Below are 19,628 nucleotides of genomic sequence, written 5' to 3'. Positions count from 1 at the left end.
GATGGATGGATGACTAAGGTGACATCTCTGTGTTCCAATCCTCATTCTTCTTCTTCTCCTCAGAATGTTCCCATCACCAGGCCTGCATCACCACCACTCTGCAGATCCAACCTGGGGTTGTGAGATGTATGTTCTATGCTGACACCCAGAGCTGCACACACAGTCTTCAGGGCCAGAGCTGCCGACTGTTGCTCCGTGAGGAGGCCACCCTCATCTACCGGAAGCTGGGTAAGCCTTGAGCCGTTGTGGCCATTCCTGAGAGCCTGGATTTGGCTGGAAGAGACTATTCAAGCACCTGATGACTTGATAGGCAGTGGCTCTTGACATATTTGAGGGTAAGTTGGCCAAAGTTATCCTGGGCTAGGTGGCAGTCATAGACTCAAGGAAGGTAAGAAAACTAACTACTTCTAACATAGTTTCTTGGTGTAATTTTTATTCATTTATTCCTTTGAATTATAAAAGCCATTTTGTTCTTTGAGTTTCTGAGTAAAATAATCAAACAGGCCACTTTTTGTTACCCTTCTGTGTTCTACAAAGTTCTTTTTCATTTTTTATTTCATTTGGTCCTCACACTAATCCTGTGAGTTGGCAGGGTAGGGGTTTTTTTCCCAGCTTATACATCAGGAGATGGGCTGAGAAGTTAAGTTACTTCTCTGATCTTATACAACCAGTGATAACAGAACTGGGACTTGCGGCCAGGTCTATCTGTGTGGCCCTTGCCCACAAAACAATGTTGCCTAGATACTGCATTATGAACAATTAGAAGAGGGAAACTTTTCCTGGCTCAGTTTAGTTAAAAAGCATTCAGTGAGTTGTTGTTGTGTGTTGACATTGTGTTAGGGGCTGGGAACACAGAGAAGAAGGCGTGGAGAGAGCAAAGTGTAAATTCATCACCAAGTTTAATTGGTTAGAGCTGTGAACCTGGAAGCTTGGGCTCATGGGAAATACCTCCTCCATTGAACATATTTATTGGGTGAAATTAATGACTGTTAAGGTGTTGGCTCCATCTACCGTCTTGTCCTCTCAAGCAGGGATTGGCCAACTATCTCTGTAAAGGATCAAAACCAAACTACACTCATTGCCACTGAGTTGATTCCAATTCATAGCAACCCTCATTGGGTTTCCAAACCTGTCAGTCTTTACAGAAGCAGACTGCCTCATCTTTCTTCCACAAAGCAGCTGATAGTTTTGAACCACAAACCTTTTGGTTAGCAGGCAAATGTTTTAACCACTGTACTACCAGAGATCCTTCTGTAAAGGACAAGATACTAAATAGTTTAGGTTCTACAGCCTAACAGGCCCATGTCTGTTACAGCTACTCAACTCTAGCATTGTAGCATGAAAGTACAGTATGTGAACCCTAGTTATGTCTGTGTTCTAATAAAACTCTATTTACAAAACCAGATTGTGGGTTAGATTTTGCCTAGAGCATTGACAGTCCTTCAGCCCTGTCTTAATGCTAGTGATAACCTCTTCTTCTGCCCCTTTCTCCACATCAGCCTGTTTCCCAGGCCTGAGAAAGCTGAGATCTTGGACTTGACTCTCCAGGTGTATTTCATACTGGACGGTTAGGTTATTTAGTCCAGCGATAGTTCAGTAGTACACTTCACCAGTCAGGGCAGTCTTGTTAGCAATGCTTGAACTTTGAGGTTTGAGTTCTGTTAAACAAATCAGACCACTTCTCTAGTACTTCTGTGTGACTAGAATTCCATGTGAAATCCTCACTTGGAGCAGAAGGTACACATACCTCTGCCTGGAAGTTATTTGTTTGCTGCTAATGCAAAAATCCAGCTACTTTTCTTAACCCTGGTACATGGCCTCAATACAGCCACATCCTGGGAGGAATCCACCATTTCTGCAGTAGAGTTCAAAGGGATGACTGAGTGCTGGACAGTCCCCATATTCCATCTCATTTGGTCCAGGATTCACCAGGAGGCCTCTGAAAGGGAAGGGTGGATGCTGTCGACGGGAAAGCGGGTGTGCATTCCCTCGAAATTCTTTAGCTTTTATGATTTCCTGTCTTCGCCCTCTGCTTCAGAGGAGCCATGTTCATGAAATGTGGCTGTTTCCTGCTACTAAAGAACCAGCCTCAGAAGGTTCTGTCCCGTTAGCACCCACAGTCCTGAGGGCTCGCCTGGGCCCCTTTGATTCGTGATTGAAACAGGAAATCTTGTGAGAAGGAACCATGGGGTGAGATCAGGCATGATTGTGACTGCAACAGATTAAGAACCAACAACTTTCTTTACATTCTGAGTTTCCATCTTCCGTTCTAACTCATGACCAATGCGTTGGGCAGACAAGAGGTTTTTATTCTTTCTTCTCGTCTTCCTTTCCTTCCCCCTCCCTCTCTCTGTCTTTCCCTCTCTCCTTCCATTTATCCCTCTCTCCATCCCTCCCTCTGGCCCATTCTTTCGTTAGTGATTCTCTGTTGCTCATCCTCCCGCACTGGGCTTGCTGCAGTGAGTGAACACCTGTGACCCCTTCCTCTTGGGGAAACACAGATGATAAATCCACATTATCGCAGAATTGCATTCTCTGAATAATCATGGCTTAACACAATGCTTGTTTACTTGGTAACCAGGCTGAGCTCAGTAAGACTTTGGCCTGGGAAAGGAGGGGAGGCCATGCATATTGGCGGCTGCTTACTATTCACGAGACACTGTGCTTGGAATGTAACATCATTTTATTTATTCCTGACCTTCTAGCATTGTAGGGCTGGCTACTATTTCCATTTGGGAGAAGGGAAAGTTGTGGTTCAAAAATATTACCAAGTTTTCTCAAAACGTAGCTCGTCCAAAAGACAAAACAGACTGTTGGTCCTTCTTCACCGTGCTGACCCTCAGTGGGCCTGGAAGTCATGAAAGACGTGATACCAGAATTCCTCACTGGGACACTGGTGATGTCTAGGGCCACTGTCTCCTGCAGCGTAGGCTGCTTAGCAGCTTCCCTGGCCCCTCCCCACTAGATGCCAGCAGCAGCACCTCCATCTCCTGTCCCATTAGGACACCGCGAATGTGTGCAGACATCGCCACCTGTCACCTGGGGACAAAATCACCCCCAGCTGTGATCCATCAAATGACCCCAAATTCTTGAGGAGTGAGTGCACTGCTGCCTGTCTGCAGTCTCTTCTCCATCCTCTGTTTAATTTTCACGAGAATATACTCAGGATGGAAGCAAAGAAAGCAGCAGGGTTTGCCTCTCCATCAGCCAAGCACGGAGCTGGGCAGCCCAGGCCCAGTTAGAAGTCATGGGCACATGCACTCAGCATCTCTCCACAAGGGTTTGTTTTTCCCTTTGTGCCAGGCCCTAAGCCCTGTGCGAATCACATACAGGCCTGCTCAAGTCCTTGAAAACAGTGCCTGGCACAGAGCCCAGGGCCCAACAAAAGTTTACTGACTAAATGAATGAATGGAAGAAATTGTAGCAGAGGAGATAAGATGGGGCTGCGGAGAAGCTGATAACCATGCTGGAGATTAGCGTCACAAGGAGGGCAAAGGTGGGAGGGGTTTGAGAGCAGAGCAGAGATGGCAGGCAGCACCCTGGCTGAGAGACCAGGTGGGATGTGGACAGGATCAGGGAGCAGAGAGGACCTTGCAGGCCCGGGCGCCAGGGCAGCAGAGACCCTGTGTGAACGAGGGTGTGGTCAGAGGGGCAGCAGCTGTCTGGTGAGAAAGGTGCAGGGCTGAGTGGCATGTTTCACCTGTGGTCTTGGCCGTGTCCCCACCAAGGCCCCAAACCTCATCTGAGAGATGCAGTAGCGTTCCACCATCCCTTTCCTGCAACTTTGAAATCCATAACGCTCTGAAAACCGAGTGGTTTTTGCAGGTTTGCAGCAAACACATTTGGTAATAAAGTCTGAGGAAACAGTAGTCCTTTATCATGCTTCTCGCCCCAGAAAGAAGGGAGTAGTTGATGGTGGGTCTCTGTTCCAGTCTGCCCTGGAAGGACTGCGTGTCACACATTGTGTGCTCACTACGTTCTTTTTAAAACCCAAATAATTCTGACTGTGAAGCTTGTCTGGTCCCAGGTGCTGGACAAGGGATTGTGGGCCCAGGTTGGTGTCTGCCTCGCAGGCCTGATGGGATAATGGGGGCTGAAGGGATTAGCCTTGGGCTTTGCACATGCTCAGTGCCTAATAAAGGGTGGCTGTCTTCACGATTTTTATTATTTTTTTTCACATTGAAAACATACTTGACTAGACTTAAGCTATGGGGGCCTGAATGAATTACTAACATTTTCAAAGTGCAAAAGTCAGTGATTGTGTGTGTGTACTTGTGTGTGTGTATGTGAGAGTGTGTATGTGTATGTGAGTGTGTATATGTGACTGTGTGTGGATGTGAGAATGTGAGTGTGTATGTGTGCATGTGAGAGTGTGTTTGTGAGTGGGTTTATGTGAGAGTGTATGTATCTGAGTACACATGTATGTGCTTTAAGCATATTCAGAATACCTGGGACTAGACCCCCCATTGCTACCTCTCTTCCATGTCCACTTTCATTTCCCCTCTTGACAGGCATCCCTCTGTTCAGCATTGAGGTGTCTGCACCTTCTGTGACCATTGCCGCCCACGGCCAGCTGCTGGGAAGGTCTCAGGCCATCCAGGTGGGCACTGCATGGAAACAGGTCAACCAGTTCCTTGGAGTCCCGTATGCTGCCCCGCCCCTCTCAGAGAGACGCTTCCAGGCCCCGGAGCCCTTGAACTGGACTGGTTCCTGGGATGCCACCAAGCCACGGTAAGGGTTCAGTTGGGTGCATTTTGTGAGTGTCTAGAGAAGCTCTCTCCCTTTCCATATGAGACTCGGGAGCAGAGCAGTGCATTCTGGGTGGACTGGTATATGAGGAGAGAAGGGGAGGGTCCGGAAGAAGGAGTTTATTGGGTGAGACAGCACCAAGTATCCTAACAGACCAATTCTCAAACATCAGTGACTTACCACAGTCTTGCTTATGGAAACCCATATGGTTACAGAGGGGCCTGTGTGCCCTGTCTGTGCAGTGACTCAGGGACCCAGGCTGAGGTTCATGGAGGCTATCCTTTCTCCAGCACCAGCCTTCCAAGGTCCCCTGGATATTGCATCCAGGAAGGATGTGGAAGAGTCTACACAGGTGGTTTCCTTGGGCCGAGCCTGGAGGTGGGGTACATATGTCACTTATATACTTCAGTTGCATCCACATTGCAATGGTCAGGGCCTAGCCTCCTGGCCATGTCTGATTTCACTGGCCCAGAAGATATGGCATAGAAGGAAAAGCAGATGAGCTCATGATAGAACATTTTCAAAGTACTCTTACTAATTTATTTTTTCAATAAACCCATTGCTGTCAACTTGATTCCAATGTGACCATAAATTACAGAAAGTTACCATGTGGAGATGTACCCATGAGACACATGACAGGATTGAGTCACACAGGTCTTCGGTGGTGGTGACTGGAGAGCTTGATTCACTGGATTCCAGTGCTAATGAGGCTTGGTGCATTGTGGGCTGGTTGCTGTGTCTTAGGCATGGTCCCAGCTCTTCTGCTGGAGCTGGCAAACCAAGCCTCTGGTGGTGTCCAAAGCAGGTCAGAAGCTCATCCAGTGAAAGGTGTGTACACTTGAAGCAAGGAAGGAAGTCGTGCAAGGGCCAAGGTCCTGTGTAGCATCATTGTCCCCTCCTCTTTCTTGAGCCATTGAGTCAGTCAGCCCCCTTGTCCTGGGTTGGCCTGCTGGCTGAGAGAGTGACAGGCACCCTGCTGTCCTTCCATTCGCTCTCTATTCCCATCTCTCCCTCCCGAAGCTTCCTTGTTGCTGAAGAGCATGGTGCTGTGTCTCACCTTGGTAGGACACCAGGCCTTGGGTGGGACAGGGGCTTTGCCTTGGTGGTGGGTGGGGAGTGTCCCATTGGGCTGTTGCTCCTGGAAATCATATGGCCTGTTCCTGCAGGGCCAGCTGCTGGCAGCCAGGAGCCAGAACACCTGCATCCCCTGGAGTCAGCGAAGACTGCTTGTATCTCAACGTGTTTGTCCCTGAAAGCATGGTGAGTACTGAGGCCCAGGCGAGGTTGCTCTGAAAACATCCCCATGGGGGAATCTGCTTCCTACAGCTCTCAGCATGGGCCCCCCATCAACTCGGGGCCACTCGGGCCCTGCTGCCCAGCACTGGGCATCTGGCTCTCAGCTTCCTGAAGGCCCGAATGGCTGAGTGCACAGAACATTTCGCTGGTTCCTACATGGCCTCATCATGTCCTCACCACCTTACCACACACCATGTGGCTGGTTTTGGTCTCCTAACACAGATCTTCAAAGGGCCTACTGTGTACCAGGCACTGTTCTAGGTGCTGGAACACAGCTATGAACAGAACAAAGTCGCCGCCCCCATGGGCTTACATACATGCTTATCTAATAATCCTATGTAAGGATTCTTAGCTTTGATAGCTGCCACGAGGAAGAATTAAACAGGGTGAGGAGTGAAAGCTGCCACGAGGGGCTCTGTCAGGTGGGTGGTCAGGAGGTGACATTTGAGCAGTGGTGTGGCAGGTGTAAGCCCTGCAGATAGGTGAGGACATGCCCTATGGTGGGAGCCTTGGAAAGGGGTCGGCCTTATGCAGGGGGATGGTGGACCTGGGATTCAAACTGAGTCTGCATACAAAGAAAACCCACAGTCATCTTCAGATGGCCCCCGCCACCAGGAGTATTCATGTCGAAAGTTCTGTGTGCGCTCATTTGAGGCACTTCTGGAGGTGAGGTTTGGGGCTGGACAGACTGGAGACTTGAGCCTGTCTCCTGATGCCAAATGCCTTAGAATGGCTCCTCCCAGTGGAAGAGAGCTTGGCAGTTCTGCTTTGGCTGTTCCATGGCATCGTCCTAGCCTTGGGGAGGGGCATTAACACCATAACCTGAGGAGGGGCAGCAATGCTGGGCCCCCCAGTGGTAGGCCCTGTGGAGGAGGGGCCTCTGATAATGGACACAGAATGCAAAAGCTGACTGTCAATCACCTCCACGTCCTACCCTTACTTCATCTGAACAAACACCTGCTCTTTTGTTGAAGTGTTACTCAATACAAATAGCTGAGGCACTCTTAGGAAGAGGAGCTCTGGTGTTGTAGTGGTTAAGTCATTTGACTTCTAATTGAAAGGTTGGCAGTTCAAATCCACCAGTCTCTCCATGAGAGAAAGATGAGGCAGTTTGCTTCCATAAAGATTACAGCCTTGGAAACCCTATGGGGCAGTTGTACTCTGTCATGTAGGGGGCACTATGAGTCAGCGTCGATTCAATAGCAGTGGGTTTGGTTTTTTAGGAAGGGCAGTAGGGCCATTTCCCTGACCACTCTGGCAGCCCCTGAGCACATGAAACCAGGCTACTGGAGATGGCCCTTTTCTACAGCATTTAATGGGCCTTCCGTTTGAACAATCAGTTCCACCAAGTAGTGGCATAAAAGAGATGGCAGGTCACAGAGGGAAAGGCCTGGGCAAGTGTGCTGGGAGGGGGTGTGGGTCAGAGTTTTGGGCTGGCCCTTTAGTCTCTGTAGGAATTTTAACCAGTCACTACCTCCTCTGAGCCTCTGCTTCCCCATCTGTGAAAATGGGGTGTTATACTCATTATAGCATCCACCTTGTGGGGCAGAACAGGTAAACACTTAGCTCAGCACCCACTGAAGTCGGCCCTCATCCGGGGCAGAAACTGGGAGAGAAGCATTCGTGTGTTGGAAACTCATTGTGCATGGAGTGGAGAAGTCAGGGCACAGGGTGTCTTGCATATACCATGGCCTAGAGTGGGCCTCAGATGATCCCGTTGTTGTTCAGTGCCCCAAGTTGCTTCCAACTCATCATGACCCTACGTACAACATAACTAAACACTGCCTGTGCCATGCCAGCCTCACATATGCTATGTTTGAGCCCACTGTGTCGGTCCACCCTGCCAGGAAGGGAGTGTGTCAGGGTTGTATCCTTTCCCCACACTTATTCAATCTGTATGCTGAGCAAATCATCCAAGAAGCTGGACTATACAAAGAAGAATGTGGCATCAGGATTGGAAGACTCATTTACAACCTGTGATATGAAAACGATACAACTTTGCTTGCTGAAGGTGGGCATGACTTGAAGCACTTACTGGTGAAGATTAAAGACTGTAATCTGCAGTATGGATTACATCTCAACATAAAGAAAATGAAAACCCTCAAAACTGGACCAATAAGCAGCAACACAATAAATGGAGAAAAATTGAAGTTGTTAAAGATTTCATATTACGTGGTTCCACAATCAACACCAATGGAAGCAGCAGTCAGGACATCAGATGACATATTGCACTGGGCAAATATGCTGCAAAAGACCTGCTTAAAGTGCTTAAGAGCAAAGATATCTCTCTGAAGACTAAGGTATGCCTAACCCAAGCCATGGTATTTTCAATTGCCTCATATGCATGTGAGACCTGGACAATGAATAAGGAGGACTGAAGAAGAGTTGATGCTTTTGAGTTGTGGTGTTGACAAAGAATACTGAAAAGTACCATGGACTTCTAGAAGAACTAACTGATCTGTCCTGGAAGAAGTGCAGCCAGAATGCTCCTTGGAAGTGAGAATGGCCAGACTTTGCTTCACCTGTGGGAAAGGCCCTCAACAAGATGGATTGACACAGTGGCTGCAACGATGGGCTCAGGTTTCCATAAAGATTACAGCTAGAAAACCTTATGGGGCAGTTCTACTCTGTCATGTGGTGTCACTGTTACTCGCAGTGGACTTGATGGTACCCAGTAACAACAACACACATTAGGACAGGTTTCAGTCCCACAGGGGCCAGTTGAAAGGAGTCATTGGGGCCCCAGAACACTCTTCATGAGTGAACTACAGACTAGAACCAGGATGCTTGGAGACCGCGTGGTGTCCTGAGATGGACTCAGGGTTCATACCCACTTACTCGCTTTGCCAGGGTGCAAAGGGTCTTCCCTCTTCTGACTCTCCGTTCTGTATCTGAATTTGGGTTGAGCAAACCTGTAGGGCAGAGGTAAGGGGAGGAGGATGGAGGCAAAGCATGAGGCTTGCAGCTGTGTCCAGCACCCACTATGCTTTTGTGGTTGAAAGTGGGCCTGCCTCTAACCCCAGACTTCTCCAACATCACAGGCCCCCAATGCCTCGGTGCTAGTCTTCTTCCACAACACCATGGAAGGCAAAGGGAGAGAGGGACAGCTGCCCATTGATGGCTCCTTCCTGGCTGCTGTTGGCAACCTCATCGTGGTCACTGCCAGCTACCGAGTGGGCATCTTTGGCTTCCTGAGTTCCGGTGAGTTCCCCTTGGTGGGATGGTGGACGCCCTGAGCCGAGGCTCACTCTCTGTGTGCATTCACTCCTTGCTTCCCAAAGCCCTGGCTCCTCCCTGCCCCTGCCTTCCTCCAGCCCAGCTGAGCACCTCAGAGTGTCTAGCACATTCATGAGCAGCTGCAGCAATGCTGACACCTGTAGATGACAGCAGCAGTTGACATTGATGGAGCCCTCACTGTGTGACTGAAGCTGTCCCCAAAACATGGCAGGTTTTATATAGAGATTTAAAAAAGGAAAGAGAGGCCCAAGGAGGTTAGAGATGGAGTAACTTGGTCAAGGTTATGTGGTTAGGAACTAGCAGAACCAGAATTCATCAGGATTGCCCTGGAGAACTTTAAGGACTGGATGATAGCTCTTCCGTTTATAGGAAATCATAATGTGATTCTCCCCCCCTCTTTCACTCTGGCACCACTTGTGAAGATCAGCCTGTCCCGTATCCAGCCCTAGACCTGTTTATAACCCTGCTCATGACCTCCACCATTTCCATCTATCCCTGGGCAGAGTGGAGCCTTGGACAGATTGAAACATCCTCTGTCCACGTGTGCTTCTCCATCTCTAGCTGCCCTCCAGGGTGAGAGGCAGCAGACAGCTGTGTTAGAGAGTGTGCACACTGAGCTCAGAATCTGAAGAGCTGATTGCCAGATTTACTGCTCATTGGCTACATGGTCTTAGACATAACTCTTCCTTTCTCTGAGTGTCAGTTTTCTCCTCCATAAAATGGGAATAATTTTACCCCACTTGTAGAGCTTCTGTGAGGCTCAAGGGAGGTAGGGGCTCTGAAAGGGTTTTAGAGCAGTAATGAGCTACACAAGGCTTGGACAGGAATTGCACTTCCTCTCTGTTTAAAGAGCATCTCACTTAAAACCTGCAGTGTCTTATGTGCTAAGTACAGACAGGTGGGTGGGAGAGAGAGTGGCTGGAATGAAGGATTGGACTAGAATGTGGTTGAGAGGGGGGACATTACGTATGAGAAGAAGATCAGGAGTAGGGATATGCAGGGGGCTTTGGGAATGAGGGTTGAACAGGCATGGGGCATGAGGCCAGGGGTGCCAAGAGGAACACATCAGTGCAGACAGCAGACGTGAGATGGACAACAACGAACCAACCAAACACTGCCGTCAAGTCAGATGTGACTCATAGTGACCCCTCCTTGGGTTTCTGAGGCAGTATCACTACGGAAGTAGATTGCCCAACCTTCCTTCTGAGGAGTGGCTGGTGGACTTGAACTGCCAGCCTTCTGGTTAGCAGTCAAATGCCTTAGGCACTATGCTGCTAGAGCTCCCAGATGGACAACAAGTGAGGACAAAATGTGACAGATGCTAATGTGAGGCACACGATGATGAGTAAATTTCAGACTTTCTTCAGAGGGAACGGGGTCAGCTACTCACGGCTGAGACAGGGAACCCATGGCACAGCTTCCCCTTTCTGGTCACACTGTGGCCCTGGCTTCCTTGGGGACCTCTCTAAATCTTTTTTTTTTTTTTTCCCTGGTACAAGGAGGGAAATAATCCCGGCCTCCTTCATATATGTGGTGATGAGAAGAAATATGGAACCTGGGAGGTTGTGAAAGCTTTTGGGGAGTAGAAGGAATGACTCACACATCAATACATGTCCTTCTCTAAGGGGTAGCTCTTTGCCTGGGATTTCACTCTTCTTTCAAACACGAGAGCAATTACAATTTGTTAAGGCAGCCACCATTTCTCTGACAGACATGGGGACTTGGGGCCCATTCTGTTGGATTGTGGGCAAGCAGAACTCTCCCAGCACAGATGACTTAGTGGACTAGAATATTTCTAGACAGAAGAGAGTGAGTTTCCACTTGTCATCCATCCCTGAGGAGCAAGGGATAACAGTGTCACGACTGTGGTCTATGGAGGGTTCATGTGCTTCTGGAGGGGTGCTGCTTCTGGCTGCCTGGGGTGGCCTGAAGAGCAGGAGGGACGCTTCCAGCCCACCTAACTCTCCCACTCCCCCTGCACCCATGCTGCTTCTGCAGCTGGGGCTCAGAGGAGAGACTCTTGTGAAGGACAAACACGTGCAGCCAGGCCTTTCCTTCACCAGACACTGTGCCTGAGAGAGCAACCTGCGTTCTCACAGCAGCTCTGTGATGCCAGTCCACAGGCATAGCACCTCGACTCTGGAAGGCTAGGAAACTCTCACTGTGCTCACTAGTGGCATAAATCAAAAACAAATTCCCCACTGTGGAATCTATTCTGACTCACAGTGTCCTACAGGACAGAGTAGATCTGTACTGTAGGGTTTTCAAGGCTGTCAATCTTTATGGAAGCAGACTGTCTCATCATTCTCCCTTGGGGCAGCTGGTGGGTTTGAACCTCCAACCTTTTGGACAGTTACCAAGAGCTTAACCACTGTTCCACCAGGGCTTCTTGCTTGATTTACTAGACCTTGTCAGGAAAAAAGAAAAAAGAGAAAGAAATCCAGATTTCACAGAATTTAAACCAAACCAAACCCACTGCCATCGAGTGAATTCTGACTCATAGCAACCCCCTTTAGGTTTCTGAGGCAGTAAATCTTTACGGAAGTAGATTGCCCAGTCTTCCTTCTGTGCAGTGGCTGCTGGGTTTGAACCACCAACCTTCTGATTAGCAGTCAAATTCCTTGGCACTGTGCCATTCAGAAAGGAAAGGGAGACAGAAAGGGACTATTGCAATGATGTCACCTGGAGTCCTATCTGCACAGGCTTGCATGCCAGCAGATAGCATTCCACAGGCAGCCCCCCACAGGTGGGCACTTTCCTCACCTCACGTGCTGCCCACCTGCCTCACGATGTGGGTGTGGCTTATGTACGTGAAATACAATGCATGGAAAACAAACACCTGGAGCTATGCCTGGCACCTAGCAGGGCTCACAAGTGGATGGCCCTTGTCTGTCCCTAGACAGGGACAATGTCAGGGCAGTGCTGTATTTAAGTCATGTCTTGTCTAGGCCTTGGCCAGTACCTGGCACGAAGCTGACATGAACAGCTCTCATCCATTTCCCAAGTCAGGGCCTGTGCTGGGAGCCCCTCTCTGTGTGTCACCAGTTTGATAAATGCTGGTGACATCTGCCATTACATTTCGGAGTGAAATGGTCCCTGAGGGCCGGGAGTCCTCCAGTCTCCACAGGTGCACTTCTGAAAGAGTGGGGGGCAGATGGAGAAGGCATGTGCCCATCCTGTGGCTGAGCAGGCAAATGCATGGCCTCTGCTGTTCCTGATTCATTTCAAGAGAAGCTGGAAGGAAGTGGGTTGGGGTGGGTGATAGAAACATGTCTGCATGTCTGCAGCCCTGGTTCATGAGAGAGACATTGGGTGCATGGTGACTGTCCGCCCCTCTTGGGAAGAGCAGAGGAGTGCTGCGGGAGCAAGGGGAGTGGGCAGAAGGTCCTGCGGCCCCTGCAGGGCATGGGGGAAGACAAAGTGTGTTTGGCCAGGCTGCTCATGGGAACCACATGTATGCCGTAATTACCTCATGGTCTCTGGTCTCGGAGTGTCCTGACAGGGTCTATGACAAGAATGGGCCCAGAATTCTGCCTAGCAGATTCTCCATCACAGATGAAGTTTCCACTAGCATCTGTGAGCTCATGCTTGGACCTATTATTATTATTTTTTAACTTAATAAATGTTAATGCCACTTATCCGTCAGTTTGTCATACTGTGGTGGCTTGCACGTTGCTGTGAGGCTGGAGGCTATGCTGCTGGTGTTTTGAATACCAGCAGGGTCACCCATGGTGAACAGGTTTCAGCAGAGCTTCCAGACTGAGACAGACTGGAAAGAAGGACAGGGCCATCCACTTGAAAGAAGTGGCCCCTGAAAACCTTACGAATAGCAGGGAGACACTGTTTGACATATTACTGGAAAAGATGGTGCAGGACCAGGCAGTGTTGCATTGTGTTGTATACAGGGTTGCTATGAGTCAGAATAGACTTGACAACACCCAACAACAACAACAAAGCCAGTATTTTATACCAGGAACTGGTCTATTTCCTTTACAGATATTGACTAATGAACCTTCATAATAACACAGTGAGGTAGGGACTGGTACTGCCCTCATTTTGTTGTTGTAGTGAGTTGCCACTGGGTTAGCTCTGACTCATGTTGACTCCACATATGACAGAACAGACCATTGTCCAATCCTGCGCCATCTTCCCTGTGGTCAGTTGCTTGAGTCCACTGTTGTGACCATGATGTGTTCTGAGCACCTTCCCACTTAGAGGCTCATCTTCCGGCACTCTGTCAGGAGTACTTTGTTGGGATCTACGTGTTTCATTGGCTGATTTCCAGAAGTAGATTTCCAGGCCTTTCTTCCTACTCTGTCTCAGTCTGGAAGCTCCTCTGAAGCCTGTCCACCATAGGTGACCCTACTTTTATTTAAAATACCAGTATGTGTGTCTTCCAGCCACCACAGTATGACAAGCTGGCAGATGGGAGGTTGAAGGAGCTAACGAACTTGAAATGCTGCTGGCTGGGGGTCAGGAGTCTGGATAAACTCTCGGTGACTGTGTTAGCTGCATGGAGAAATGTGAGGTGTCTGGGCTGAGGGCAGATGTCCACGAGACATCAGCATGTAGGTAGTAGTTGAAGCCATGGACCCTGATGACATTTCCCTGTCCAGTCGAAAAAGAAGTGGGCCTCACTTCACACCAAAATGAGGTCTGCATTTCAGGGTTTGACAAGGGGACAAGTCAGGGGACTAGATTGATGAGGAGGATCCACTGAGCTTGAAGGATGAAGATGTGTTGTGTCCCAACCAGCTAAGAGAAGAGTATGTTTCTACTGTTTTGAGTCAGAATCATTTCATTAAACAAACAAACAAAACAAAACTACATAACACTGGCTCTCAACAAATACTTATTGAATTATATGAAAGAAAGAAAGTGAGATTAACCCAGTTAAATGCCACTGGGAGATCATAGATGAAGTGGGAAGAATGGGATCAAGAGCTGAGCAAGGCCTGCTCAGAAGGAAGGAAGCATGTGGGGTTGGAGATGTAGGCTGGGTTGTTTTTCACCTGCCCACTGGTTGTGTCAAACAAGGGGTGGTACTGAGCATGCATTACTTGTAATGCGAACACTTACCCTGGCCCAGACAATGCCCTCATTCGCCAGTGGGATAGCCACGACTCAGGAGGTTCAGTGTATGTCCAAGATCTCCTGGCCAGCAAAGACTAAAGTAGAATTCAAGCTGAGGTGTGTGTGATTCTGAAATCCACGTTCTTCCCATTGTCCTCTACTGTATGTGGAAACAACGGTCCTGATCTGTGGGGACAAGAGCCTGAGTCCCCCCGTAGAACCCAGGCCTGGTGTGGACAAGACCGTGATTATGAAATCTGAGTTTGTAAAAGTCACTATAAAAGGCTTTCCTCTTCTTTGAAGGGTCCAGTGAGGTGAATGGAAACTGGGGACTGATGGACCAGGTAGCAGTGCTGACCTGGGTACAGACCCACATTGGAGGATTTGGTGGAGACCCTGGGCACGTGTCCCTGGCAGCTGACCGCAGTGGGGCTGACGTGGCCAGCATCCACCTTCTCACCACCAGGGCTGTGGACACCAGACTCTTCCGAAGGGCTGTGCTGATGGTGAGTCTCATGTTTTACCCTCAGTCCTCCTGCATGGCCCCCCAGCCTCTTGAGGTCATTGACTGGAATCTCTTGGTTTTCCATTGTCCTTTTTCCCGAGTACAGATTCAGCTTTGGTCAGTTTTCCATGTGTGCATGGTTCCAGGACACTGAAGGGCTCCCTGACTACTTCCCACTCATATCTAAAGTGACAATAATTCTGGATGGGGAAAGACCTCTTTTTCTGAGAGCACTTCATTCAAGTTTACTTGTTTTGAACTGTCACTCCTTTTTGATAGACAAAAAGAGGTGGGGGGAACATAGTGTGAGAAGCTTGCTGGTGGAGGAAAAGGTAATGAACAGTGAGGGTACCGTAAGATGCTGAGCTACTTGGGGCAGATCACCCAAACAGGAGAGGACTAGAACTTGCCCGTCTCCCAGTGTTGCTTCCTTGATGGTCTCCATGTTTGAACGTGTCTGGTTTCCTCAGTGGCCTGTGCTTTATCCCCTGTGAGATTCAGTTCTGTGGCATTTTCTTGGAGAACAATGTTGGGTGACTCTTTAACCTCACTGGTCCCTTCTGCCTTGTATTTGGTCCTTGACTATTGAGTGAAGACATCTATCTCCAAGCAAAGAATAGAACTCAGAACTCACCACTGGTTGTTCCATTGGATGGTCTCAGGTCCCTGTTAGGTGATTATACTGTTGACATAATGATGCTAATCATGATGACAGTGATTATGTTGAAAGAAATAACCCATTGATCTGAGCATAAGCCCTGAGTCCGTTGTTCTGACACTGATGGGGTCCGATTTTATTGAGCCAGTTTGTGCCACGTACTAAGCTAAATGCTGGACATGCCGTAATAAATAATAAATGTTCTGGTTCTCAGGAAGCTTGTAGCTTTGTGTGTGTGTGTGTGGGGGGGGGTTGAGGACCAAAAATTAAAACAGGTATTTAAAAGAGGGCCTTAAGGTGGGTCACAGAGATAGCCCCAGCCAAATGCAGGGGAAAGAGAGGGTATCAAGGAGCACTTCCCAGGAAGGGAATATCTGAGCTGAATCCTGAAGGCTGTGTGGGCTCTGCTGATAGGCCAAGGCCTAGCAATGCTATTCACAGGGATCTGCAAGTTGTGCAGTGTGGCTGGAAGGATCCCAGATGGGCAGTGGTGCCGGGGCTGGGGTGAGGAGAGGCACCAGGTCCCCCTGAAGAGCTTGGGTTTAATCCTGAGAGCACAAGAAACCACTGGGAGTTGGGGACAGGTGTAAGCATGTGGCGAACTTGCTGAGAGCAGCACTGCAGGAAGACTCATCTTAGAGCTGGGTGGAGGGTGAACTTAAGTGGGGCGAGAGAGCAGTTAGAATGTTTATGTGACACAATAAGGAACAATGGAGAGCCAATAGCATTGACACCATGGGCTGAATCCCTCTGGGACCAGCCATCCCCTTTCCAAGATCCTTCCTAGGATCCAAGGCTTGGCCATAGGGAGGGCAGGAGAAGTGTCACTGATTGGGCATAACTGATACAGACAAGCATTGAACCCATTCCTGACAGGAAGTGGTTCCACCTGCCACTCTCTCTCTCTCTCCTTTGGCTGCCGGAGCCTTCTGATATCCCTCAAAGAGTCCATGTTCTTTTCTGCCTCATAAGGCTGCTGCTTCTTCATGGAGCACTTTTCTCCCATCCTCCTCTTAACCTGCCCTCCTGCTTCAGGGAACCCTTCTAGACTTTTCTGCCGGTAATGGGCCCCTTTATATAGCCTACTCCAGCCTGCACTTCTCCGATAGAGCACCTACCATGACTTCTCATCAGTACACAATTATTACTAGTGCCAAGTCTGTCTCCCTTGTGAGACTGTGAGCTCCGGTAAAGCAGAGGTAAGAAGTGGCTTGTTCTCCACGGTCCAGATCGCTAAGTAGTAGATCCACATTCACACATGGATGCTGGGTAAGCATATGAGTGTGGAGTACTCAGAGCTTGTTCTAGGCCCGGAGGCTATCCTGTTCCTTCCTCCCACCCCGCTTCTGGTATCTCTTGGCCTTTGACTTAAGCTTTCGTGAAACTGCTCCGAAGCAGCTCCATTTTAGTGGCAAGGGGTCTTAGATAAACAGCCTTTAGTTCCTGGCATGGTAAACAGACAGTTTTAGTCCCTGTGTGCAGCCATAGTGAAATACCACAAAACAAATGACTTTAATGGATACTGATGCTCTCAAAATCCTCAAGGCCAGAAGTCTGGGCTTTGGCAGGACCATGTTCTCTGTCTGCTCTAGGGGAAGCACCTTCCATGTCTCTCCTGGCTTCTGTAGTCCTAGGCATTTCTTCATGTTCCTGTGGCTTATAGATGGATCCTGACATCCTGTCTTACCTTGTGTGTGACACCCTTCTCCTGTCTGTCCTCTTTGATAAAATGCCAGTCAGGAGGGATTAGCACCCTACGATATGATGTTGTTAACTGATAACATCTGAAAAAGAAAAAAAGTACAAAAAAAAAACCAAACAAACAAACCAACCCACAGCTATTCCCTCACACCAGGTCACCCTTGCTGATACAGGGGTTCAGGCTTTGGCACAGCTTCTCCGGTTACTCCATTCCATACATAACAGATTCCTGACTCCACGCTGATCCTGGGCATTCTTGGCAAGCAGACCCTTTTGAGGACCCAGAAGACTCCAAACCTACCTTCCAAGGGCTCAGCACTCAGAATTCTCCTGTGGAGGATTTAGGTGTTTGAGGGATTTAAAAAAAATTAATCTGTTTTAACAAATGGCAGTGTATTTAAAAATAAACCCTCCCGTCTGTTTAGCTCATTTAGAAGCAGCTTTGACAACTGCTCCCAGCCGTCTTTGGGATGCTTGAGAAGTTATTTGGAACAGAGAGAGCGATAAGACTTCAGTAGCTTAGCAGTTCTTCAGCATGTTCTTTACTCACAGATGTTTGGGGGAAAAGTGTGATGGTGATTTGTTCTCAAATTAAACCTAAGCCGTTTTGCATATCTTAAGGCCAGGACTGTTGAAACATCAGGCAAGAGAAAGTCTTATGATGGCAATTAATGACATGTTCCTTGAGCCCAAGGGAGCCCTGGTGATGCAGTAGATAAGCACTCAGCTGCTAACCAAAAGGTCAGTGGTTTGAACCCAGCAGCAGCCCCATGGAGAAAGATGTGGCAGTATGCTTCTGTAAAGATTTGTAGCCTTGGAAACCCATAGTGTCACTATGAATCAACTCCATGGTAGTGGGTAATCTTTATGGAAGCAGACTGCCACCTATTTCCCCACAGAGGTGATGTTGTTGTTGTTGTTTGCCGGTGGGTTCAAACCACCAGGCTTTGGCACAGCTTTTCTGGTTACTCTATTCCATACATAACAGATTCCTGACTCCATGCTGATCCCAGGCATTATCGGCAAGCAGACCCTTTCGAGGACCCAGAAGCCTCCAAACCTACCTTCCAAGGGCTCAGCCGCTGAGCAGTTAGCGCCCCCCAGGGATCCCTCTGTAGCACCTGGGGTCTTCTTGATCCTCTAGCTGTCCTGAGCATAGCGCCTGGTTCAGTGAGGACCCTGGTGCCTCGCTGGGTCCCTACCTAACTGGGAGGGAAGCGGTGGGCAGGGCACTGGTTCAGCTCTTTCTACGTTTGTCTGTCTCCTCCAGTAAGCACCCTCCCCCGTGCTCGCCTTAGTCAGATGTGACCAAGCTGTTCACTGATTTAGATGCTTCCATACACAGTTTAGAGAAAGTTTGTTGAGTTAAAACAATTTCCCCCCAATGTAAATTTGATTGCAGCTTCATGGAATTTATCAATTTATTTCAGAAAAATATCTCTGTTTTTATGCTGTTGGGCCTTGTATTCAGGTATCTCAAGTCACTGCCCCTGTGAGCATGGTGTTTTTTGCTTCCTTTAGGTACTTTTATAGTTTTGAACTTTTCTCCATAAAACGTTTGTGACATCTGTAGGACGCAGATGTCTATGGACGCCATAGTTTTGGTTAGCATAGTGAATGGAGCCTTATCTGCACTGTGTATCGCAGATGGTACATGCTGACGTGGTGAGTGGTGGTCCCTGGTAGAGTCCTTGCCCTCCATGTGGGGGACCTGGGTTTGCTTCCTGGTCAGTGCACCTCGTCTGCAGCCACCACCTTGCATCTTGCCGTGATGCTGACCAGGTTTCAGCAGAGCTTCTGGACCAAGACAGACGAGGAAGAAAGGCTTGGGAACCCACTGCCAACAAAGCCAGTCAGTGAACATGCAATGGATCACAGTGGTCAGAGCTACGCCTGATCACGGGGATGATGCAGAGCTGGTCAGCATGCCTTTCCATTGTGCACGGGCTGCCGTGAGTAGGGGACCAACATGATGACGGCTGCCAGTGGACACAGTTGAATGAGTTGACTCAAGACATTGATGAACTCTCGTTACTCCCATTACCTTGTTGATTCTTGCAGTTTTCTATGAAGCCACAAATAATAGTAGGTTTATTTCTGCACCAGTTGCAGTAAAAAGCTAAGCTGCGGTAACAAGGAGACCCAACACTAAAGCAGCTTAGAGACCAAATGAGTTGAATTTTTCTTCATTCTTTTATAACATTTCCAAGGTGAGCAGTCCAGGTGCTCCGTGGTCCTCCGGGTCTTGGCAGGGAGGGGCATGCTTCCTCTTGCATCCTCCCTAAAAGACTACTCCCCCACCATGATCCAGGAGTGCATAGTTATTTCTTGCATAGTACCTACCACTGTAGGACATCTCCTGTTTATTGCTATCAGCATCCATGCTACCAGATTCCTCATCTGTTCATC

General features: G+C 48.7%; 1 protein-coding gene across 1 annotated transcript in view; it reads left to right on the top strand.

Moving 5' to 3' along the window:
• Nucleotides 1-19,628, top strand: part of TG (thyroglobulin) — a 243,257-nt gene that overhangs the window by 123,412 nt on the left and 100,217 nt on the right. Inside the window, exons 38-42 of the mRNA XM_007940540.1 lie at nt 64-228; nt 4,512-4,731; nt 5,916-6,009; nt 9,087-9,246; nt 14,659-14,861. Of these exons, the coding sequence (XP_007938731.1) occupies nt 64-228; nt 4,512-4,731; nt 5,916-6,009; nt 9,087-9,246; nt 14,659-14,861 (842 nt within the window). The remainder of the gene's footprint in view (nt 1-63; nt 229-4,511; nt 4,732-5,915; nt 6,010-9,086; nt 9,247-14,658; nt 14,862-19,628) is intronic.

This window comes from Orycteropus afer, unplaced genomic scaffold, assembly GCF_000298275.1.
Source record: "Orycteropus afer afer isolate SDZICR_OR568_19922 unplaced genomic scaffold, OryAfe1.0 scaffold00069, whole genome shotgun sequence".
NCBI lineage: Eukaryota > Metazoa > Chordata > Mammalia > Tubulidentata > Orycteropodidae > Orycteropus > Orycteropus afer.
The sequence above is the reverse complement of the archived record's forward strand: the minus strand, read 5'-3'. Positions and strand labels throughout refer to the sequence as shown.